Here is a 24,625-nt window from a genome sequence, read left to right as displayed (position 1 = left end):
AGGAACTCCTTCGTAAGTGGCTCCAGTGGAAAAGTACACTGACATTACGCTCAAGGATGAAGGATCCATCCTCCTCCAGCCCTCTCCTGAGATCAGGTGCAGGACAAGGTGTCTCTGTCTACCCTTGCCACTTCTACACATGTGCATGGCCTGCTCTGCACAGGTATCTTATTTAATTACGTAGAGCTTCTGCATCACATACAGGCCCCAGAGTAACCAATCAATAACTTAGAAACCCACAGTCTCCACTGGTTTCGAGTGTGCACGGGGCTGGCTGCAGGCAGCACCATTAGGAAGCATACAGATAGCCAGGAGCAGACCACTGCAGATCCTGGAGTACCAGTGACTCCCAGTATCTTCAGTGCACAATCATAAGGGGAAAATGGGCAATTAGAGAGACGAAGGAGACGTGTCCACAGTATGTAGACTTCATTTTGATCTTCACTTAAACTAGCCAACTTTAGGAAAACATAAAACCAAGGGAATTTGAATACCAGTTAACTTTCCCTTTAGGTTGTTGTTTTTGTTGTTGTTGTTTTGTTTTGTTTGAGATAGGGTCTTACTGTGTAGTCTTGACTGTCCCAGACCCGGCTGTGTAGCCCATAGCCAGTGCTGGGATTAAAGGAATGCTCGACTTCTCCTGGTCCTAGCCAACCCTCTGATCGTGGCTCAGGTGACCAGATCCCCTCCCGGAGCCCAGAGGAGTCACTTCATTTGAACAAAGGCACTCTGCTCGGGGAAACTTCTGAAGTCATTAGGAGCCAGAGTCAGAAACCAAAGTGCTTCCCAGAACCACTTCTCGGGAAACACCAGGGGTTTTTGGCTTTGTGTCAAGAACAAAGACCAAAAATCTAGTCTCAGTGATTACAAGTCTCACAGTGGGGGCTTGTGTGCGCGCGTGCGTGCGTGCGTGCGTGCGTGCGCGCGTGCGTGCGTGCGTGCGTGCGTGTGTGTAAGCCCGATTTCATACAGAGACAAGGGTCTTTTACACAGGGCCCACTCGGCTCGCAGTGGAAATAGGAAGAGGAAAGTCCTGCAGCGGCTGAGGTCTCTCCACTCCCTCCTACCCTAGTGGCGGGAAAAGACACGACTCCCACTTAGCCTGGGGCCGCATCTGCGGTCTCGCTGCAGTATGAGTGCCGAGCCGTGATTCTGAGTAACGCCTGTCCTTCTCCCCTCGTGTCTTCCCTCCAGCTGCAACAGCAAGCAATACCTGGAGACGCTGCCCAACACCAGCATCATCATCCCCTTCCACAACGAGGGCTGGTCCTCGCTGCTGCGCACCGTTCACAGCGTGCTCAACCGCTCGCCCCCGGGACTGGTGGCGGAGATCGTGCTGGTGGACGACTTCAGCGATCGAGGTAGGCCTCACCCACCCTGCTTCCTGAGCCCCATGCTTACAAAGGGGTGCTCTCCAGCAGTGCGGTGTGTGATCCCCCGTTTACCCGGCAGCGACCATGCAGACCGTTCTCCTTACGCACGATCTCGTTTCACGCCCACAGCCTCCCGGCAGCAGATCCTACTTTAATCCCCCTTGGGTCCGGTGGGAAATGCTTAAACTGTGAAGAACAGAAAACTAGATGAGCAGTGGCTGGCCTAAGTCACTTTCCTGCTTTCCTGTCTGCCTGCTTACAGGACTGGTATCTCTCTAATTTGGGGGCTGGCCAAGGTTTTGTTGTTGTTGTTGTTTTGTTTTTCCACTGCTGTGATAAACACCACCACATTTATTTCATGGTCGCAGTTCATCACTGAAGGGAGTCAAGTCAGGGGATGAAGCCGGAACTGAAGCAGAAACCCATGGAGGCATGCTGCTTACCGGCTTGATCCCGAACTTCCCCTCAGCAGCTTTCAGATACAGCCCAGCCCACCTGCCTAGGGACAGCACCACCCACCGTGGGCCAGACCCTCTATGTATCAATTAGCAGCAAAGAAAGTGCCCTATAGACAGGCATGAAGACTAATGTGCTCAAGCAGTTCTTTGGTTGAGGTTCCGACTTTTCTAGAACGGGACGCTAGATTGTGTCAAGTTGGCAGCCAAAACATGTAGCCAGATGGGGGAGCCATAGCAAAAAACAAGCCGGGCACAATGGCACACACCTGTAATCCCAGTACTCTGGGAGGCAGAGGCAGTCAGATCTCTGTGAGTTCGAGGCCAGCCTAGTGTACAAGGCAAGTTCTAGGACAGCCAAGGCCACGCAGAGAAACCCTGTCTCAAAAAAACCAAAACAAACAAACAAACAAGCAGAAATAAAGCAGTCACTTAGCTGACTCCATGCTTCTTCTTCCTTCTGGTCACAGAAGGTTGCTGAGACCTGTGGGTAAATGTCCCAGCCTCCTCCTGGCAAGCTTAGACTTTTTCTAGAAGTTTCTCCAGAAACTTGAGGCCAGAACTCTGCAGTCTGGTCCTTCTCTCTATGTGGGAGGCTACAAACATTAGGCCTTGTGTGTGTGGTAGAGGCAGGAGATTGGAGGCATGGAATGAATACACAGATGTCAAGCCAGCCTGCCTATGGCATCCACCCCAGCATGGCAAGGCGCTAGGCTGGGTCTGTCTCGCCTCCAGCCCCGTGACCATGCCCCTGTGCAGAGCCTCATGACTGTGCAGCTCACCTGGGGCTTGAAGGAACACAGAAGTGAAACCCAAGACAGACAGGCTCCCTTCCAGCTCACGGCCACCCACTCCGGGGGCATCCGATGGCCGTGGGAAGCCTTCCTTGTCATGTAGCTAACCTGGCACTTAGCTGCAAGCCTGGAAGAATCGGCCTGTGATCTCACCCTACTTGCTCTCTGACCTTAGCCCAGGCACCGGACCCCGCTCTGTGCTTCAGCTCCCTGGTGTGTAAAAAGGAATAGTTAATTCTAAGAGCCCCAAATCTGTAGAAATGGCAGCTTGGTGTCACTGTGATGCGCACGGGCTTACAGGTCCTCGTGTCTACCCCTCCTGCCACTGTGACCACACGCGTAGGCTTGCCAGGCTTTCCTCACCTTTTGCTGACATCCCAACCACTTTTCCTCACTTTCAACATCAAGAACTGCTAAGATTCGAGCGAGCACTTCCGGAATATCAATGAGTTTGTATTGAAGGAAATCTATAAACTTTTGGGGAATGTCTGGCAAAAACACAGGGTGCAAGAATCGATGTATTTATGGGACGTTTTTGTGCATCTTTAAGAAAGCAAAAGCCGGGGTTTATGAATCAAGCACTATATAAATGATGTCCTGGGAGAGAAAAGAATCGGGTGTATCCCTTCAGATTTCATCGTAAGCTTCAAGAGTTCCAGTGAATAGGAAAGGATCATCTTTTTGCAGTGGAAAATAGCTGCGTTCTAGTTTCAGAAAGTGACACTCCACTGAGCTGTCTCCATTTCAGAAACTTGCACAGCAGGAATGCTCAGCTGTGCATTTTCTCCTGGTTTCACAGTCACAGGTTAAGCCTTGCAACCATGTATGTGTGTGTTTGCATGTATGTGTGCATGTACGTGTTCGTGATGGCCTCAGACGTCGTTTGTTTTAGTTTCGTTTCTGTTGCTCTGATAAAGCACCCTGACGAAAAGCTCCTCAGGGGGAAAGAGGTTTGACTTCCTAACTCCAGGTGACAGGCCATCTCTGCAGAGTCACAGTGCCAAGAACCTCTGGTCCTGTCACACCCATGGTCAAGAGCAGAGCGGATGAATGCATGTGTGCCACTTGCTTGCTTGTGCTCAGCTTGAATTTTTTTCAACTCCTAGACAGCTAAGGACACCCTGCTTAGGGAATGGCACCACCCACGGTAGGCAGGGGTCTTTCCCCATAACTTGAGTAGGACAGTCCTCCCTAGACGTGTCCACAGGCCAACCCACGTAGGCAGTCCCTCACCGAAGTCCTCTTCTCAAGTGATTCTGTTTTTTCTTATTGGCAATTTAAATTTTTAAAATATATTTTATTTATTTATTGTGTGTATGCATGGGCGTGAGTTTGGGCACAGGACAAGTTGTGGAAGTCACTTCTCTCCCTCCACTGTGCACCAGACTTGAGTTGTCAGGTTTTTGTTGTAAGCACACTAAGCCATCTCATCATCCTGAACTTCAGTTAGAGCTAACCTTCACATCATTTCTCAGGAGCCATCCGCCTTGTGTGTTGGTGTTTTTGTTTGTTTGTTTTTGAGATGGGGCCTCTAAGTGTTCTGGTGCTCGCTATTCCGTTAGCTTGGCTGTCCAGTGAGCCACAGGATTCTCCTGTCTCAGCCTCCCCAGCTCTGTGATTATAAGCATGCACCACCATGCCCAGCTTTCTACATAGGCTGGGGAATCAAACTTAGGTCCCCGTGCTCATTTGGCAAGCACCCAACTGACTGAGTCATCTCCCCAGACTCTGAGACCAAACTTTAAACTGTTTTCATTCCACTGATAGAGGGATGAGAGGGAAATGAAGCCCAGTGGCACAGGACATTGAGTTCCTCGCCAGAAGGTCCCCAGAGACAGGGCATGGACTTGTTGTGGCTGTCAGTCTGTCCTCAGGGTGATGCTGGGCCACTCTGCCAACCGAAACCCGCTAAGTGTCATTCACAGTGAGCTCACTAAGTGGGAAGCACGTGAAGGAGATTGAGCAATAACACCGAGAGAGCTCCAACCTGTAGGCCGGATGCTGTTGTGATCAAATGGTTTGGATGAGGACTGTCCCCACAGGCTCACGTGTTTAAACCCTTGGTCCCCAGTTGGTGGTGTCGCTTGGGGAGATTGTGGGACCTTTAGGAAGCAGAGCCTTGCTGGAAGAGGTGGGTCAGTGTTAGCCCCTGGGGTTTAGGGACAGGACAAAGCCTGTCCCCACTTCCTGGCTGCCCTCTGCTTCTGTGTGCCTGCAGATACGCTGAGTCCCAGCCACATGCTCCCAATGCTCTGGCCTCCACCGTGCCATCCCGGCTATGATGGGCAGGATCGCCTCAAGTTGTGTGGGACCGGCAATAAGCTGGCCTCGCTCTAAGTCAGTGGTTCTCAACCTGTGGGTCGTGACCCTTTTACAGGGGTCACAGATATTACATTACAATTCATAGAAGTAGCAAAATTAAAGTTATGAGGTAGGAAAATAAATAATTTTATTGTTGGTGGGCCCCACAACACATGGAGCAGTATTAAAGGGTCGAAACATTAAGAAGATTGAGAACCACTGCCCTAAATTGCTTCCTGTCAGATACTTGGTCACAGGAAAGAAAAGTAACTAATACAAGTGACTTAAACACAGTGTAGCAAGTTGACAGAAAGCCTCTTTCAGCTAGCGTTTACCTAAAGGGAAAATTCGTAGTATTTAGCATCACCGCAAAGCGTAAGAAATCTACACCCCTACCCTGACCCTGTACATCACCTCCTAGATCAAACTGCAAAAGCTCTTGAGTAAAAATTCAAAATATTCAATCATGACATGATCCTTATCCTCTAAAAGATATGGGCCATGGTGGCATACACCTTTAATCCCAGCACTCACTCGGGAGGCAGAGGCAGGCTGATCTCTGTGAGTTTGAGTCCAGCCTGGTCTACAGAGCTAATTCCAGGACAGCCAGAGCTAAACAGAGAAATCCTGACTTGAAACAACACAAACAAACAAAGATATGGCCTCCTGTATTTATTTATTGTAAGCATTAGTGCAGATTCTTTAAATAACATTGTTTATAATAGGTTAAGGAAGGGCATTGGCCAAAAAAAATAGGTGTTTTCAGCACCAGCACACACAATGCACACATACAGACGTACAAACAAAGCAGCACCAGTGTATACAGACTGTGTGCATACAGGGACATGTGTGCATACGTACACATGCATATGCACACTCCAACGCAAAGATATAGACCCGTTAACATACACAGCCGTGTGGGCGCCTGTGCACACACATCCCAGTGCCAAGTCACACACACGCGCGCGCGCACACACACACACACACACACACGAATAAATACTCGTGCACATACAAACACAGAAGGACACGCAGTAGCACCAACACATAGAAACAGACACACGGACACACACTCAGATGCACACAGGCCTGTGCAGGAAGACAGATGCGCACACCTGGCAGCCTCCAGATGTGGTCATGGCCAGCAGAAGCCTCAGGAACTCTTCCTGCTTTTCTGAGCCTCCAGGCGCGTCTTAGCAGACACCCGCCCGTGCTGGTTTGATTTGAATCCAGGAACACCTTTGAAGCTGTTACCATCCGGCTTAAAATGTTACTGGCTCTCACAGCTCCGGCTAGGCATGGCTCCACAGCACTGAAAATCAGGGAGGCCAAAGCCACACGTTTTTATGCGTCTTTATTCTGAGATTTTTCTGAAAGGAGAAAACAGTGTCCAGTTCCCTCCAGCCTTGAAAGTTTAATTTCTCGTCTGTCTTCTCCTCTTGCTTTCCAACCTCAAATTAACAAGGTTTATGAACATATAATTTTTACATCGTTACAGAGAACAAAGGGTCAAGCATGTGTTGAGGCCTCTTGTGGCGACATAGGTTCCTGTAAAGCATTACCAGATGCGTTGCGCTTAGCTTTGGGAAGCCAGCACACTGAGTTCCTTCCAGAACATTCTTTGATCCCACAACAATCTTTAAAAAATTGTGTTCATTTGCTTCATTTCTTCAAGATGCATGCATTATTTGCAAGCGAGTGGGGACCCTAGAAGAGCCGCTAACTTCTTCTTGTCTGCTGTCAGCTCTCGGCGTCTGAGCCCACTCATAAGAGGGGGTTCCTGTGCATTGTAGACCAGCTGCAGTGAGGGGAGCACAGCAGGGAGGAGGGGAGCTCCGCTTCCTGCCAAGTCTGCTCAGGGAGATCCGTTTCTGCACGCTGTCAGGGTGTACGCTAGAATACTCTGAACCGCTCTCTGACCTTTCTTCATGAGTCCCAACAACAGTCACTTTGCTGGGCCTCCCAACAACCAGCCCTGATCTTTCCCGGCCAGCACACTGCAGCTAGTCCCAGCCCTGTGACACAGAAGTGAGGGAGATTGACCCCCGAGCGAGTCCTTCCTGAGAAGGGGCCAGTGGGACACGCTTTCTGTAGTGGACACTAGCTCTCGTCCTGTTCCTCCCTTAGGCTTAAGGGAAAAGAAAGCGGGAGGTGGGGGATAGTAGCTTAGTGGCAGAGAACTTGCCTGGCATGTGCTAGGCCCTGGGTTCTATCTTCTGTCACGCTCACCAAAATGAGGTGGGAAATAAAACGGAAGGAAGCAGATTCAGGTTAGTAAAGCTGTGTTCCTCACACCTTCACTGCTTGCCTGTTGTGAATATCCACACACATTCACACATAGGCATTTGCACAAATGTACACACACACCAATACCAACACACGCAGACATACACACATTGACACACACATGCATATGGATGCGTGTGTACACACACAGACCAGACACACACCAGTGCCAACTCACACAGATATACACACCAACACACACATGCATAAATATGTGTGCACCTACGTACACTGAGACACACACAAGCACCAACACATAGAGACATGCACACTGACATACAGGCATTTGCACACAGGCTCATGCACACAGTGTGCTTTGAGCAAGTGGATTTCGTCCCGTCCCCATCCCAAGAGCACATACCTTCTCTTGTACAGGCCTATGGGAGTGGATTTTCCATCACTCCCACTTTCTCCTGCGTGGTTGAGGGAGGACTAAGTGTGAGTTGATGCTCCTGGCCAGCATCCAGTAAAGAGCCATTGTCTGTCTGTCAGTGTTACGGTGAGGCTGTGTTATCACTATTAACTAGGCACGCTTGCCTAGAATCCCCCAGTATGGGGCTGGGAGAGTGGCTCAGTGATAGAGGGCCTTGAGTTAGCATACAAAGAGTCTTTGTGGCATATTTGGAGGGTGTGGTCCAGGAAAGTGTACTAGATCATCCACCAAGCTTAGAAAAACACATATTCTTTGGGTGGGGGGTGGAGGGTCGTCAGCCTACAGGCTCATCAGACCCTGTTTTTCCCGGAAGCCTTGTTGTAAATCATCACTTTCCCACATCAGGCTAGGATTTATGGTCCCGCATGTCATTTCAACTACTGCTCATTAATCCTGAGATCACACTTAAATTATTAAAACATCCTGTTCCGGTTGTGAGGGTTCTAATTATATCTTCAAGAGGCTGTCATTACCCGGTTTGTGGGCCACAGTCGGCACTAGTCTGTGCCATCCCCAGTGTCTGTCATCCCTGTGCCCCACCCCTTACCCCCTCCCATTCATATCCCCCAATGCCTCACCTGTGTCATAAGACAAGACCTAAGCCAAAGGGTCAGGAGGCAGAGAGCAGAAGTTCTCAAAGTTGGGTGTGCATGAAATCTTCTGGGGAGTGGCTGTGTTGTGCAGATTCCCAGGCCATGCCCCTCTCCACCCTCTGACTGGGTGGAGCCAGGGAACCACATCACAGCCAGATTTTCTGGGGATGCTCACAGGTTTAGTCCTGAGAGCCAGAGCTAAGAGAGTGAGCTGTAGATGTCAGGGCTACAAAGACCTCTTAAGGAATAGCTGGTGGGAGAAACAGAAAAACGGGAATGAAAGCTCTCTTGGTCGCTGCTATGAAGAGGCACCATCACCAAGGCCTCCCTTATAAAGGAAAGCATTTAATTTGGGGGCGTGGTTACAGTTGCAGAGGTTTATCACGATGGCAGGGAGCATGGTGGCACACGTGGTGCTGGAGCAGCAGCTGAGCCACATCCTTGAGCCAGGGGCCAAGAGATAGACTGGCCTGCTGTGGGCTTTTGAAACCTCAAACCCTGGTGACACACTTCTTCCCACAAGGCCACACCTCCTAATCCTTCTAATCCTTCTCAAGCAGTGCCACTCCCTAACGACCAAACATTCGAATATATGAGCCCGTGGAGTCATTCTTATTCAAACCACCACAAGGACATTCATTCTCCTTTTTATTTAGATACTGTCTCTCGTAGCCCAGGCTTACCTCAAACTTGTTGTGTAGCCAACGATGGCCCTTGAACACCTGATCCTCCTGCCTCCACCTCTAGCTGCTTAGATTATAGGTGTACACCCACCACCAGGCCCAGTGTATGCAGTGCCAGGAATAGAACTTGGGGTTCCATGCAAGCATTCTACCAGCTGAGGTGCGGTTCAGCTTCTCCTTCTCCAGTAGAGAAACTGAACCCTGGAGGGGACAGCCCTGGGTCAGAGCTCCACGGCAGAGACGCAGCCGGGCTTCCTGGCCTGCGGTGGGGATGCGATGAGCTAATAGATGACAGAGTACTTTAGAATCATTCAACACTCTATAAATACAAGGTGACACTATTATTCTCCAGCTGGAGCGGCCCGTGACAGAAATGGCTTGCTACTTTCTCTCTAAATTACCATAATCACCTGTTTGAGGCTTCCACCAAGACCATAACTCTAAACTCACGGGGCATAGAATAAATCGTTCCTGAATGAATAATAATAAAAAAAAAAAATTATGGGAGAATGTGCTTGGGGTCCTGCATGCTCCTCAGGCTGATGTGTCCTGCCTTTTTTGTTGCCCTGTCCATTTTACTCGGGGGTAGATTGCATCTTTTCCAACTCGAGGCAGCAGGTTTAAAGGGTCTCTGGTTTTTCTTGGGATACATGCCTTTGCATTTCTAAAATCTTTTACCCAGACGAGCCTGCCTCCGCCTTCATGACTTTGAAAAGATGTAAAACTCCATCCAGGGCATCCAGCTCTTTGTGCTCGGTAAACTCTCTTGCATGTTCCCTACGTGCAAAGGCTGTTTTCAAATCCGGAGATCACGTTTCCCTTCCCCTAGGAAGCTTCATGTTCTTAGCCCACCTGTCTTCAGCACCAAGGAGTGAATTCCCCACTGCTTCCCAGGAATCTGCTCCCAAGTTGAACATCTTGTTCATTTATGGAACTGCCTTACCTCACAGAGCCAGTTAGTGACAAGTCCTGTTCCATGTTTGAGGAGCACCAGTTACTGGCAGCCGTAGCTATACTTGATGCCAGGCTCCTGAGGAAGTGTGGCACGGTCAGGCCTCCACCATCCAGGCTGTCATCCCTCCATCACCCTAAAGAAGCAAGGCGTGGGGGTCTCTACTTTGTTGTTGTACTGACATCATGAGCCCCCACTACCTTGATTGGATTAAGAAACACCAAGGATTGTGGTGTGATGGCACACGCCTTTCATCCCAGTATTCAGGAGACAGAGGCAGGCAGAGCTCTGTGAGTTTGAGGCCAGCCTGGTCTTTATGTCAAGCTGAAGGACAACCTGGGCTGCTGAGAGAACCCCTGGCTCAAAAAAATAAAATAAAAATAAAAAAGGAAAGAAACACTAGGACAAAGGTGAGGCACACCTTCACGCGTTTCCAGAAAGCGTTAACTGAGGAGAACAGATGTGGAATGCCTGCCCTGAATGTCAGTGGCACCGTCCCACGCCTGAGGTCTTGGCTGAATTAAAAGAGGGGTGGGGGCTGGAGAGATGGTTCAGTGGTTAGCGGTTAGGGTAAGGGTACTTGTAGAGTTGTGTCCATGGGAAAGTGCTTGCCTAGCAAATGAAACGCCCTGGGTTTAGTCCTCAGCTCTGAGGGAAAAAAAAAAAAAAGTAAAAGATCGCTTGCTGCTCTGAATATGTTGCCAACACCCACATGGCATGTGCTACGATGCAGCTTTTGTGATTGTTGGTGCTTCTCCAGTTCAGCCGGCGCTCAGTGACACAGGTCTGACAGGAATGGAAATGTGGGCCTGGCCAAACTAAGGAAGGTGTGCTGTGCCAAGTGCCTGGACATTTTGAAGCCAATGCCAAGGATATTTGATTCACCTTTGGTTTATGAAACCTTTGCTCCCCTGTGAATTACATCAAGCCTTGGCTGTCAATTAGAAGAATCTTCACGGGGCTCTTCTCTGTCCTCTGTCATGAGTTTTCTTCTGGTATCTGAAAGTTGGTCCTACCAGCAGGAACCCTCCTGGGCACTAACCCACTAACCCACAGAGCAGAAGTGGCCACAGCTCCAGGAAGAACCAAGAAGAACCATTCTTAGGCACGGATGTTCCCCTTACCATCCATGCCAAGAAGTTGGCCAGGAACTTATCTCTTTTAAGATTTTGTTTTTGATTTTTAGGTCTTGGGGAGGAGGGGACGATGCTGCTTTCACAGGTGTGGATTAGTCTGAGTTCTCTAAAAAGAGGAGGGTCGATCGAATGAATGTATTCTTTTCTCTGTGTAGTCTGGGTAGTCCAGCAATGGCTGATTCTGGTTGTCTTTCAGGCTGGATGTCTCAGCAGTCCCAAGCTGGTGCTGGAGTCCAGAGGATTCCTGAGGGTCTGTGTAGGGACCAAAAAGAAGTAGGGTCTGACACCAGCAAAGGAACACCTCGGCAGTGGGGTAAACCAACCTGCCATTCAGAGTGAGGGCAGGAAGGCAAAAAAAAAAAAAAAACACAAAAGCTTCTTTCTTCCAGGTCCCTTGTGTGGGCTTCCCCACCTCCCTGAAGGTGTGGCCCGGATTCAGGGTCAGTCTTCCCACTTCAGACAGGCATGCCCAGCCCCTTGGGTTATAGTTGATTCCAGATATAGTTCAGGTTGATAACAAAGACTAGCCATCACCAGGCATGTGTGAGCTGCCTGGCGTGGGTGCTGGGAACTGAGCTCTGGTCCCCTGCCTAACCCTCGTGCCCTACAGCCCCCAAGAGTTTGTTTGGGGTTTTTGAGCCCCCAGTGTATGCCAGGCTTTGAGTAAGGCTTTAGGAATACCTAAGGAAGAAGATAGGGCCTGTCCCTCAGGCTTGGGATTCTACAAAACGCTACAGGAGAAGAATTGGCAACATGAACAGGAGTCAGCAGAGTGTATGCATAGTCAAGGCATCAGAGAAGACACACTCGTGTCCTTATAAGATTGACAGTACAAGCTGGGGAGATGGCTCAGTCAAGTGCTTGCTCTATGCATGTGAGGACCTGACTTTAGTCCCCAGCATAAAAAGCTGGGTGTGGCAACATCTGCCTGACATCTTAGCATTGAGGAGTGGAGCCAGGAGGACCTCAGGGGCTCTTTGGACAGCCAGTGTTAGAGTCTGTGAGCTCCAGGCTCAGTGAGAGAGCCTGTGTGGTAGTGTGAAAGAAAATGGCCCCCAGAGGCCTAGAGAGAGTGACAGTATTGGGAGGTTTGGCCTCGCTGGAGTAGGTGAGGCTTTGTTGGAGGAAGTGTGTCACTGGGGCTGGCCTTTGAAGTTTCAGAAGCCCAAGTCAGGCCCGGAGTCTCTCTCTTCCTGCTGCCTGCTGATCCAGATGTTAGAACGCTCAGCAACCTCCCCAGCACCATATCTGCCTGTGTGCCACCACCCTGCTCCCGGCCAGGATGATAATGGACTAAACCCCTCAACTGCAAGCCAGGACCAATGAAATGTTTCCTTTTATAAGAGTTGCCGTGGTCACGGTGTCTCTTCACAGCACTAGAAACTCTTAAGACACCCTACCTGAAAAAAAACAGTGGAGAAAGGTGCTTGGTGTTGACTTCTGGCTGCCACGCACGTAGACACGCAAGGCGCTCGAGGTCCTCCGTGCTTTGCTGGGTGGAGGGAAAGCAACACAATAATAATCAGGTAGATCTCAGAGAACAGAAGGGGTGTGTGCCGCGTGACCACCCTGAAGCTTCTTGAGCACCTTCTGTCATCAGCCCTACCCTTACCAGGACCCCCGCTCTGGCCCATTCAGCAGCCACTGTTTCTTTTTTGCCACCTCCCAGCCAGACTGCCTACTCACTGTGACACCGTCAGTAGGCTTGGGCAGCTCATGTCATCTCCATGATAGATTTGAGGTACCCCTTAGCATCATGCCAGGCTGGGGTGCAACAGACCAGGGCTGGATGCTGCTGCAGAAGGGAGTCAGGGAATCTATCCTCAGGAGCAAGCCAAGAGACTGAAGCATAGACACACGCACACACCTAGGCACACATGCGCATGCACATATCCACCCGCTTGCCTGTCCAGCCTCAGCCCCAGCGCGTACCACCCTCATTCCTGGGTGCAGGCATCTGCCCGGTGCCTTCTGTCAGCCCTCATCCCCGTCCCTACCCTAGGTTGGGCAGGCAGGCTTCTCAGGCTCTGAGAACTCCGCTTTGGTGCTCCCATCTCGCCGTACTGCTCTCTTCCTGGGAGGTCCCGGAGCCGGGATCCCCAGCCGCTCACTGTTGTGTGCCTTGTGATTTGGTCCCTGGCCCTGGGCTCCAGGCCAGGCACCTGCCTCTCCAACTGAAGACTAGGAGGGGCCAGGTTCAGTGGAAGCCGGCAGGCCTTGAAAGTTTGTTTCTCACTTAATTTTGCTCACAAAATTAAAAAAAAAAAAAAACCAGAAACAGAAAGAGTTTGCAAGGCAGCAAATGCTGCTGACGGAGAAGCTGCTGCTTATGTCCTGGCTTGGTCTTGCTGCAACCATCTCCACCACCCTGACTGCTTTCCCTAGAAATAAGGCGATCGGTTGCTGTGTTTCAGATGAGTTGGTGTCAAGCTCATCAGGTGAATCCAGGCACAGCGGTGGGCAGGCTTTGACAGGGAGGACGGGTTGGTGTTCGATAATTGCCTGCAATGGGCCTGTTTCCGTGCAATGCAGACAACACCAAAAGCACCAGTGACCTGTGTGTATACCAATGTGTGTATGTTCAGTGTGTGTGTGTGTGTGTGTCCATGTTAGCAGTGGTCTGGACGTGTCCTTCCGTCTTCCTTTTCCCATGCACTAAACACCTTTGGTCTGCAAGAATTATTTAGTGAATTACTCTCCTTTGCTCTAGGCCCTAAACTTCTAACCTTGAAGAAAGAGCCCGTGTTCCTTTTAAGATCTTAGAAACAGCCCTACAGACCTTCTTACTTAATGGTCAAAATAATTTTTAAGTTCTGAGGTAGTTGCCAATATTTAGAAGCTGAGGGGGATTCCTACAAAAATCTTGGTCTCTGGCTCTTCTCATTGCTGAGCCTACATCCCCAGCTGGGTCTTGGGGGCGAGGGTTTCCAGCCTAGCACTGTCCCATACATCCTCAGGCTAACCATCTCTAAGAACACACGGCCTGCAGCTCCCTCAACCCTCCCCCCACCCCAGCTCAGGCATTAGCATGCATTGCTAAGAACTGGTCAGAATCTACTAGCATTTGGCTAGCTCAGGGCCCAGGACACTCCAGAATGCCCCATTCAGGGGAAGGCTGGGAAGGACAGACTTCAGATCCTGTTTGCTCTACCTGGAAGAAGAGGAGGAGGGAGAAGGCTAGGCTGTCCATGAACGGCTCCCACCATATCCTCATCATCACCGAATGTCAGACTGAGCGTGACTACCGAGGGTGCAGCGTTCTGCATCTACAGGTGTCTCTGAAAACTGGCGTGAGAGCGTCTCAGTAACTAGGGAGCTTGTTTGAGGTTCCAAGACCTATGCCGTTCTTCCTGGCTTGCAGACAGCAGTAGTTGAATAATTATCAAATGGGTGTTCAGTCTGTCAGTCACTGGGTTCCTACTCTGCAGACGAGGATTCAGAGACCTAAGAACTGTGGCAGAGCTGGCCTGTAAAGAAGGTAGGTGTTGATCTGGGGGTGTGGCTCAGTTGGCAATGTCTGCCTAGTGTAAAAGAAGCCCTGAGTCAGATCGCCAGCACCGCATAAACCAGGTGTAATGGCACAGGCCTATAACCCCAGCCCTTAGGAGGTGGAGGCAGGAGGGTCAGGAGTTCAAGGTCATCCGCAGACCTATAACAAGTCTGAGACCATCCTGGATTACATGAGAAAGAAAAGAGGGGGAGTGAGGGGTCTGCCTGTCGATTGAGGAGCTGTGCTCACTCCCATTCCCTCATGTGCACCGTGGTATCTCTCTCTCTCTCTCCCTGGGGAACGGGACAGGAGTTAGAACCACTTTTAACTGGCTTTTAACTGGCAGAGCTGTGGGTCCCAGAGTGGTAGACTGGAGTGACGCAGCTAGTCTTCACCCTCATTCCTCGCTCTTCATTCATTCTCAGGACATCTCCCCCACACTGCCCCATCCCAGAGCATGTGGTTGCTCCACCCTAGCTTTCCTGCTTCCTGCCAGTGTGTGTATGAGCCTTCCCACAAGAGCCTGATTAATCACTCGGAGTTGAAGGTTACCAAGAGAAATATGCCAGAGCGTGACAGGCCATTAGTATTTGTGTTGTAGGGAAACCAGTAATCATCTTAATTGGTGCTCGCTTTGGAGCAGAGCGGAGCTCTCTCGATCGCTGTCTCCTCCTTCCGATACCCTTAGCACCAGGAAAATGTACCTTCCCGGCTTCCCCTCACCACCGCAGCCTCCTTGCACCCCACAAATGCTGGGCCGTCTGAACTGGCTCAGAGGAGTAGGGCAAGAACGTGGGTCAGCAAGAGATGCATGAGGTCACTGCAACAAGCCTGCCTGGGTCCCTGGCCATGTCAGACCTGTGGCTTTGGTGGTGAACAGGCGTGCCTTCCAAAATACACACAGATGGTCCCAAGGCCCAGGAATGAGGGAAGTCTGCCTCTGGGGAGCCTCCAAATTAGTGCTCCCCACCCACACCCAGATGGACTCTGTTCCTCCCTCCTTCTTCTCCTCCCTCCCCTCCTTCTTTTACTCTTTTACTCCCCCATTCCTCCGTCCCTCCCCTCCTTCTTCCTTCCTTCCTTCCTTCCTTCCTTCCTTCCTTTCTTCCTTTCTTCCTTTCTTTCTTTCTTTCTTTCTTTCTTTCTTTCTTTCTTTCTCTTACCTCTCTCCCTCTTCCCTTCATCACTTAGGTCTATCCTCAGATGTGGGCAGGACCTGCACCCCTCTTTGAGAGGGGCCCTACTTCTTTGTATCACCTCAAACCCAGATCCGTGTGTATTAGTCATCTGGGGAGCCTGCTGCTCAGTTCTAGCTTAGAGAAGCAGCCATGTGTAAGCCACGAGCGTACCCAAGGACAGCCATTGCGACACAACTTTTAATCACACTATATTAGAAAACCTAAAAATTCATCCACGGAGGAATGGGTGGCACTATAGGTCCGGCGTGGAATATGATACAGCTGTGGAAGGCAGGTGTGGTGGCACACTTGTAATCCCGGCACTCAGGGAGGCAGAGGCAGGTGGACTGCTGTGAGTTCAAGGCCAGCCTGTTCTACAAAGTGAGTCCAGGACAGTCCAGACTACACAGAGAAACCCTGTCTCAAAAAACAAACAAACAAACAAACAAAAAACAAGAAATACCCACTCTTATGGAAGAGGAGTTCCTAGCTTAAGGGTCCTTCCTCCCAGGCATGTCTAGTTTGTTTGTTTATTTTTTCCACACTCACAAAACCTATGGCACTTTTATCTGTGATGTCTTATTTATTCAAGGAGTGCTTATTTCTCATTTAATTGGAAAGTGGCAGTCTTGGAGGAAAGAAGGCAATTGATCCAATCACTGATTTCCTACAAGGCTGTAGCTTGGCTTCCCATCCTGCCAGGGGGTCAGGTCGTAATCCTGCCTACACTGAATTTTTGCTTCCCAGCAAAGAGTGCATTTGGTACTCACGCAGCCTTAAGAGCTGCCCCCTTTCCATCTAAAGCAATTACGAACAACTTGCTCAGTGCATCCTAATGAGACAGATCATTAGCAAAGGATGTCGGTTTCCAGTTCCTCGGGTGCTCAGAGACTGTATCGCCCTGCGCCGTTGGGTGAATGTTCTCTTTCCCAGAATGTGCACCCTACGAATTCCACTGCAGTCAGCTTGGGTAGCTCCCCAAACCAAACCCATTCCTCAAGCGTGTCTGCTAATCTTTACACACACATTGATGATTGAGGGAGTCCCGGTGGTTAGAATCCCGGTGGACTCACCCTGACCTGGCCATATGTCTGCTCTGCCACTTGGCCTCCATATTCCCATATCTGACTTGGGGTGCATAAGAGGATCCTGGAGGATGCTTGGTGCGGTGTCTCGAGGTCGCTGTGTGCAAGGTGTCCTCTTGCCTATGGAGGAGCGATGCCTTTCTCTGTAGATGCAGGTCTGAGCTCGCCAGCCAGTGCCCCGACAGCTCATGCCACCCCTGACCAGTCCTGGAGGCTCAGCTACCCTAATCTGTGCCATCCTGTGCAGTGCAGAATAAGGAAGACTGAGCTGGGCTGCACAGATCTTCTCTTCACCTTAGGGACATGATGGCCAAGCAGACTATAGAAAAACTATAGGAAGCTACGTGGACTCTGGGTTTAAAAAGTGGCATTTAATTTCTCTTGTATGTCCTATCTTCCAACTGTGAACTTGCTTTACTGTATACCATTTTTATAAGCTCCCCAGAGGAGAGCCGGGTCACCCACGGGAATGAGGTGTTGGTGACCGGGAAGTGACAAGCCCGGGGGCATTTACGCTGTTTAGCCCTGGGTCACTGCTGTGTGCCTGAGCTCACACCCCTGGCCTCTGGGGATGCTGCTCTCCGAGCGAGTTGACTCTCTGGGTCCCTAGATGGTAAGAATATAGCTGCAGGACTGGGTACTTTCTTGCTACATCCCACGCAGGTCTCCAGCCCTCCTTGTTCGGATGCCCCAGCTACAAGCCACATCTTCTGTCCTTAGAGAACACCTCCACCTGAGATGAGAGCACTGACCGTTAGGGGAGGACGCGCAGGTGGAGCAAATCAGAATCCCCAGGCACCAACCAGCTCCCGATCAACTGGAGACCTGGAACATCCCCCCTGTTGCTGCTCTGAGTCCAGAACACACAGCACTCCAGCCTCGCACACGGATCCTCCTACAGCTACAGCATCCTCGCTGGGCAGCACTGGTGTGTGTTTTCTGGCCTTTGACAAATTAAAACAAACCTGGCATTGGAAAGCACAAATCGCTCCCAGCTGGGGCCGAGAGAAAACCACAGGGGTAGATAAACAGGGTAGCGTTTATACAAAAGGTAAACACTGTCCACGCTGATTACTGGCTGCCTCTCAGAAAGAGCCATCGGGGAATGGGAGTCAGGCTTCTCCCATTCCCTCAGCATTGCATGGTGGGACAGTAGACTCACGCAGTGCCAGGGCTGGAGAGAACCTTCAGCTCCATGAAGGTTCACTCATCCAACATCCGAGGTCGGTCCAGTTAGTTAGCTCTGCCTCCCGTTGGGTTGACAATGACGGAAGACAAGGGTGGAAGCTCTCGTGTGAACTTCCTCCTTTGTACTGAACTGAGCTGCCGTCCCCTGCAGTGTTCCTTCTGGCTCCGATGATACCCTAGCCTGAGCCAGGGAGCACAGTCGTTGGCAGCGGGTGAATCCTCTTCCTCTCCCTACGTTGGTCTCCCTGTCCACCGAGCTGGGGCGTGTCCCTCACTTGGAATAATCTTAGGAGCAAGACAGGCAGTGGGGGAAAGGACCTGCCAGATCTACAGGTTCTGACCCAGAAAAAAGACCATGACATACCGCCATTAATACCTAGGAAAAGAGGCTCCAGAAGGAATGTGGACACATCAGCACCAATGCGGTCCTTGGCATTAAAACACTCCGCCGTGGAGGAGGCTCGGGAGGCTGAGGAAACTTGCGAACTCTGGAAATTGCTCCAGGCCCCTCCCCAGCAATAGCAATGGCTAGGGAGGAGATTCCAGCGCAGCTGCCTTTGAGCTGTGCACAGACCCCCAGGGATGCCGCCTTCCTACCTTGTCGCTCACACCGGAGGCTCTTCAGTGGTGTCGCTGTTTGAGGGCCACCTGTGCCTCTGTAAGTTACCCCAATATCTTCCCAGCTCACAGAAACAGATTGGAGAATCATTTCTTGATCATTTCTTCGGTTCATTGTTGGTGCTCTCTCAGGGGTAAAGAGACATTCATGTTTCCCCGGAGGGAAAATGGCAGGGAATGGGGGTTGAATCAGGAAAAAACAGAAAAGGAAAATTGGGAAACCAGTCAAGAAATAAACTGTTGGATTTGGCCATCTCTGGCATGGGTGACTGGTGTGATAGATAGTGTGGCTTGTCATGTGACATGTGTTTACACTATACACCTGATGAGTCGGTGGCTGCTGGCTTAAATCCTACCGGGCCTTCCTTGTGTAGTGGCCTGTCATCTGCTGTGCCATTCCACTCATGGTCACACCTGAAACATAGCCATCTCACAAAGCAGACTTAGCTATAACGGGCTGAGAACACGCACCGCTCCTCTGCGAAGTATAGTGTGGCATTCAGGTGGCAAGTTCCTGAGCAGTCAGCTCCTCGGTACTGACTGCTGGGACGGCACTGTTTGCTTCAGGACACAGGCTCCCTGATCTTGCACACTCGAAAGAGAGTAACCTGGGTGGAAGCCGCTCCAGCACGCTGTCTCTCTCCTTCTCTGTGGGGGCAGGAGAGTTTTCAAGGTTCGAGTTGTCTGTGGGGACCTAAAACTGTAAAAGCGACAAAGTAAACCAAATCAGCATTGTTCACCAGACGCCTCTCAGCGCCTCCCAGACGCTAGGTGCTGGGAGGGAAATAAATTACCCTGTTCCCTGTTTCCTGTCCCCACCCCCCAAGAAACCTGTGCGGGGCGGGAGCCCACACAGCCCTCAGGGACTGTGAGTGAGCACCACCTGGGGCTGCTGCTGCTTTGGGGAGCACTTCAGGCATCCATGATTCTCTAGGACAGAAACGAGGAGCAGGAGGCCTGGAGCTGAGGGACGTGCAAGAATAAAGGGACAAGGCGAGACAGTGCGAAGCAGCGCACAGTGGAGCATGAGACTGGGGAGACAGGATGGGAAGGATGAGAATGGGGAGTCGGCCGACGCCTGGGTTGTCACCACGTGAACTGTGGTCGTAGATCGAGAGGCCAGAAGACTCCTGTCTATCAGATTAATTGCTGGGTAGAAACTTCTAGAAACAGCTCGAACTCTCAGAGTTCCTACCCTAGAGCTACCCAGTGTGGAAGTAGTCTGAGAAGCCCAAATACCCAGCGTTGGCTTGGAGTGGTGTGTGGGTGTGCACCTGCACAAGGAGGCCAGAGGTCAGGTCAGAGGTCAGGTTTAGGCTTCTTCCTCTACTGTTTTTGGAGACAGGGTCTCTCGCCAAACCTGGAGCTCGCCAATCTGCCTTTGCTGTCCAGCCAGGGAGCTCGGGGGAGCCTCTTGTCTCTGCCTCTCCAGAGCTGGGATTCCGAATACACACTACCATGGCCAGCCTTTACCATGGGTGCGAGGGATCCAAACTCAAGCCCTTAAACGTGAAAAGCCTCCCATCGACTGACCTGTCTCCTCATCCCTGTCGTTTTGTTGTTTTTGAGACAGGGTTTGACGGTGTAGCCCTGGTTGTCCTGGAACTCACTCTATAGACCAAGAAATCTCCCTGCCTCTGCCTTCCGAGTGCTGGGATTAAAGGTGTGCACCACCACTGTCCACCCAAGCTTTTTAAATTCTTTTTTTAACTGTGTGTGTGTGTGTGTGTGTGTGTGTATGTGTAGTTCAGGGGACAATTTGCAGAGGTCACTTCCCCTTCCACCACGTACGAGAAATGGAACTCGAGCCATCAGGCTTGGCACCTTTACTCCCTCAGCTATGTCTCCCACCCTTTTCTTTCTTGGTGGGGAGTTGACGGATGGCTGGAGGGGTGCTTAGAAAGCTCCAACGTGTGTACTCGGCTTTTTCTTTCTATGAACCGTGCAGGAAAATTCCCCGGGAGGCACTTTTACCCTTTAACAGATGAGAAGCTGACAGGCCAACACCTTGCTGGAATGGAAATTTTCTTCTCCTTTCTTGATAACCCTGTGAGTGATGGGCAGGGAAGCCTGCATCCTTCACAAAACACGTGTTACTCCTAGACATCTGTCAAGTGACATGATTTAAAAACAGCCACCAAGAGCCGGAACTAAGGACTAGACCTGGTGAGAGCCTGGTCCCCGGATGGGCTGCGGCTGGGGAGGGACGTGTCCAATTGGTGGGGACTCGCTTTCAGAAAACGGCACGTAATTAACTCCGTCAAGGTGGCTTCCTGAGTGTTTTCATTCATTGTCTGACTATTAAACAGATTTATGCCCCTGCCCACCTGCTGAAAAGAGACTGAGGCATTTAGCCGAAATTAAAAATGCAGGCAAGGCTGACTGTGTAGGTAATAGCAGCTCTCTCAATGGGTGACTCATCTCGTGTGGAATGGGGACACGCATTTCATTTGTGTGATGAAGTGCTTTCCAGCCCCTGGGAGCTGCCTGGAGGATGCCACTGCTTGAGGAAGCAGCGTAATCCGTTCCTAAAGCCACCAAAGGCACGATCCGGGCAGAGACCTGTGCACATGAGGTCATTTGCGATGCGGTGTCAAAAGGAAGTGTATGGGGAAGGCCCACACACGTCCAGCCGTGAGGTCTTAGGCTGTTATAAAGTTCACCTGTTTACCTAAACCGTGGGCCAGCAGGCTCCTTACCGAAGGAGAGATGGTGGAAAGCTAAATGCCTGTCCCGAGGCACCGTTGTATTGGTTACTCCTGTACTGTGATGAAATACCTTACAAAGGTTAGCTCGTGGTTTGGGGGCACGGTCTCTCAATGGCAGGGAAATCCCGGAGGCGCCAGCTAGAGGTGGCTTGCTCATATTGTGTCCACGGTGCTGGTGCTCAACTCATTTGGTCCTTTTTGTTCAGTCCAGGACCCCAGGCATGGGCTGATGCCGCTCTCATTTAAGGTGGGTCCTCGTACCTCAGTTTACCTAGTCTAGAAATGTCCTCACAGACTGGTCCAGAGTTTGTCGCCTGGGCACTTGTGGATCCTGTCAAGTCACCAGTCAGTTTCAGCCATCACAAGCGCCCCTAAACTCAGCCAGCCAGGGCCAGGCCCACCCTGAGTCTATTCCATAGGTGCCAGCTACGGTTAGCTTTCCTGTGGGGTCTCCTAGGTGCCCTCGGATGAACCGCGGCTCCGTGGGTTCACATTGGAGTCAGCTGTCCTCATGTCCACTGGCTTCTCCTCAAGGGCTTTCTCTGTGTTTGCCCTAGAATCTGAGACTAACTGTTGAAGCTGGTGACCCTCAGTTTCCTAAAAGACCACACGTGCCCAGGGGTGCCAGGCTGTACTTGAGGCTGCACCAAGCTCTTGACCAGAAGAGGCCGCAGACAGACTTGCCATTGCTGACCCCAGGGCCACTGCCCACAACCTCTGTATATCCCTGTCCCCTGAGGAACTGTCTGCTGTCCCACTGTCCTGCTTTCTCTCCTCATCTCCCTCACCCGGAAACAACCAGTACGTTTTCACCCTAACTTCCCTTCCTGTTTTCTTACCCCCATTGCCATGTGTCATCCAAAGCCCCTTCCATACCCAGGGAAGGTTCCTACCCAGGAGGCCCGGCGGATGGAACAGCTTCCACTCCTGTATCTTCCTCCTTGACCCGCCCAGGAATCGGTGTTTCAGGGGGCATGCTGTGTGTGTTGGCTGGACTCCACCGCAAGCTGTTTTAGTTGTTGTTCTTCGTTTTGTTTCATTCGTTTAATGCAGGGGCTGGAGGAATGGCTCCGTTGGTAAAGTGTTTGCCGTGCAAGCATGAGAGCCCGAGTCCAGTCCCCAAACCTCACTTTAAAAAGCTGACATGGTGGCACACACCTGTAATCCTAGCACTGGGGAAGCAGAGAGAGAGAGGCAGGCTCACGGGCCAGTGAGAGATCCTGTCACAGGAAACAAGGTAGATGACTCCTTAGGAATGATCCCTGCATAGGAGTGCATTTCCTCGGGAGCTGGGTGCTCAGAGCCCAGTGGATACCAAGATCTACAGATGCTCAAGTCCCTCATACAAGATGGCGTAGCATTTGCATAGAACCTACACGTGTGGGCTGGAGAGACGGCTCAGAGGTGAAGAACGCTGGCTGCTCTTCCAAAGGTCCCGAGTTCAATTCCCAGCAACCATGTGGTGACTCACAGCCATCTATAATGAGATCTGGTGCCCTCTTGTGGTGTGCAGGTGTACATGCAGGCAGAACATTGTACACATAATAAATCTTTAAAAATAAAGAAAACAGGGGCTGGAGAGATGGCTCAGAGGAAAAGAGCACTACCTGCCTTTCCGAAGGTCCTGAGTTCAATTCCCAGCAACCAAATGGTGGCTCACAACCATCTATAGTGAGATCTTGTGCCATCTTCTGGCATGCAGGTGTACATGCAGATAAAACATTGTATACATAATAAATAAATAAATCTTTAAAAAAAATAAAGAAACATTTCTATTTAAAATTTAAAAAAAAAAAACACCTGCATATATCTCCTAGTCAAGCTGTCAAGCCTAATGACCAGTGTTTAATCCCTGGGACCTACGTGATGGAAGGAAAGAACTGACTCGTGCAGGTTGCCCTCTGACCTACACATGTGTGCCATAGCACATGTCCACATATGTGTGTACCTATGTGCACTCGTGTGCACACACACACACACAAATGTAATGTTGACAACGCCCTACGTTGTTTATCGTGCACAGTACAGTGGACACTGTACTGTGCATACCGAGTGGGTAGCTCCTAAGCCTCATTGCAGTGTTACCCTGTGGTCGGCTTTCTCCCTTCTTGTTCCGGGAATAATGACAAGAAAAGCAAGCCTGTCATGACTTGACGTGTGAGCAGTACAGACGCAATTGATTTTTCCAGTATTTTCCACACACAGTTGAACAAGATGGGATCACCCGTGGATCCGGGGCACTGACTGTACAGACGGTTTACTCCGTCTCTTTCCTCCTGTCCCCAACCCAAACATTTACACACCAAAACTCTCGTCTTGTTACTCCTCTGCAGTAACTCAGTTGTGGCATTACGTGGGCATTTTTGAAAAGTGGCCGCCTTACGCCGATTATGTGATTTATAAATTTTAAGACTTGGAAAGGCAGCATGTGAACCAGCTGTGACATAAAGAGACACCGAGCCGTAATTAAAAGGGGGTCTGGCTAGATGTTCCGCAGGCCTCTGACAAAGAGCCCCCGCCCGATTCCCACAGACTCCCGGTGGCCTTCATGCTTTCCAGCCTCCAAGACAAGAGGCCCACAGATGTAAAACTTTCGCCGACGCATGCATACTCTCCTGGCAGCCTCTGGCGAAAGGGGAAAACCCAGCACGCCCTCTAGAGTCTTTGGAGAAGGAAGAAGGCAGTTGGCATTTAGGAGACCTTGAGTCTCTGGGCAGTGTTTAGAGGAATGTCCCGCTGAGATGAGCAGGTGAGGATAGCCCTCTCTAGATATGGAGAGTGTGTTCTCAGATGCTTGGTCATCACAGCAACTAGGGGTCTTGCAAGAAGCACCTGCCCCAGGATGAGGCGGAGGACCACCCTGTCAGGATCAAGTGTGGTTTCTTTTATCACTGACGATTCTGGGGAAGTTCTCTAGAGAGTAGGAATGGGAAGGAAGTTGCCAGGTCTTCAAGCCCAGCTGGTCAGCAGATCAGAACACAGAGGAGATGTGGGGAAAGTCCGTTCCAGTATGTCAGTTTCGCATGTCTGTTGTGTGCACACTCATGTATCTGCTTGTGCAAGTTTGTTAGGATTCATTGGGGTGGGTCTGGGGAGGGGGATGATGCGTGGACATGCAGAGACCAGAGTCAGCCTTGGGTGTCCTTCCTCAGGTACCAGCCACCTTGGTTTTTGAGACAGGGCCCCTCGATGGCCTGGAGCTTCACTGACAAGGCTAGGCTGACCAATCGGTAAGGGTCAGGGGTCGTCCTGTCTGCCTCCCCAGCTCTGGGACCATGTGTGCTTGCCACTACACCTGACTTTTCTTGAACAGATGCTAGAGCTTGAACTCGGGTCCTTGTGCTTTCGAGAT

General features: G+C 50.8%; 1 protein-coding gene across 1 annotated transcript in view; it reads left to right on the top strand.

The window, feature by feature from the left end:
- Galnt10 (polypeptide N-acetylgalactosaminyltransferase 10) overlaps positions 1 to 24,625 on the top strand; it is a 134,541-nt gene that overhangs the window by 80,677 nt on the left and 29,239 nt on the right. Inside the window, exon 4 of the mRNA XM_060363679.1 lies at positions 1,195 to 1,361. Within this exon, the coding sequence (XP_060219662.1) occupies positions 1,195 to 1,361 (167 nt within the window). The remainder of the gene's footprint in view (positions 1 to 1,194; positions 1,362 to 24,625) is intronic.

Source organism: Meriones unguiculatus, chromosome 11 (assembly GCF_030254825.1).
Source record: "Meriones unguiculatus strain TT.TT164.6M chromosome 11, Bangor_MerUng_6.1, whole genome shotgun sequence".
Lineage (NCBI taxonomy): Eukaryota > Metazoa > Chordata > Mammalia > Rodentia > Muridae > Meriones > Meriones unguiculatus.
The sequence above is the reverse complement of the archived record's forward strand: the minus strand, read 5'-3'. Positions and strand labels throughout refer to the sequence as shown.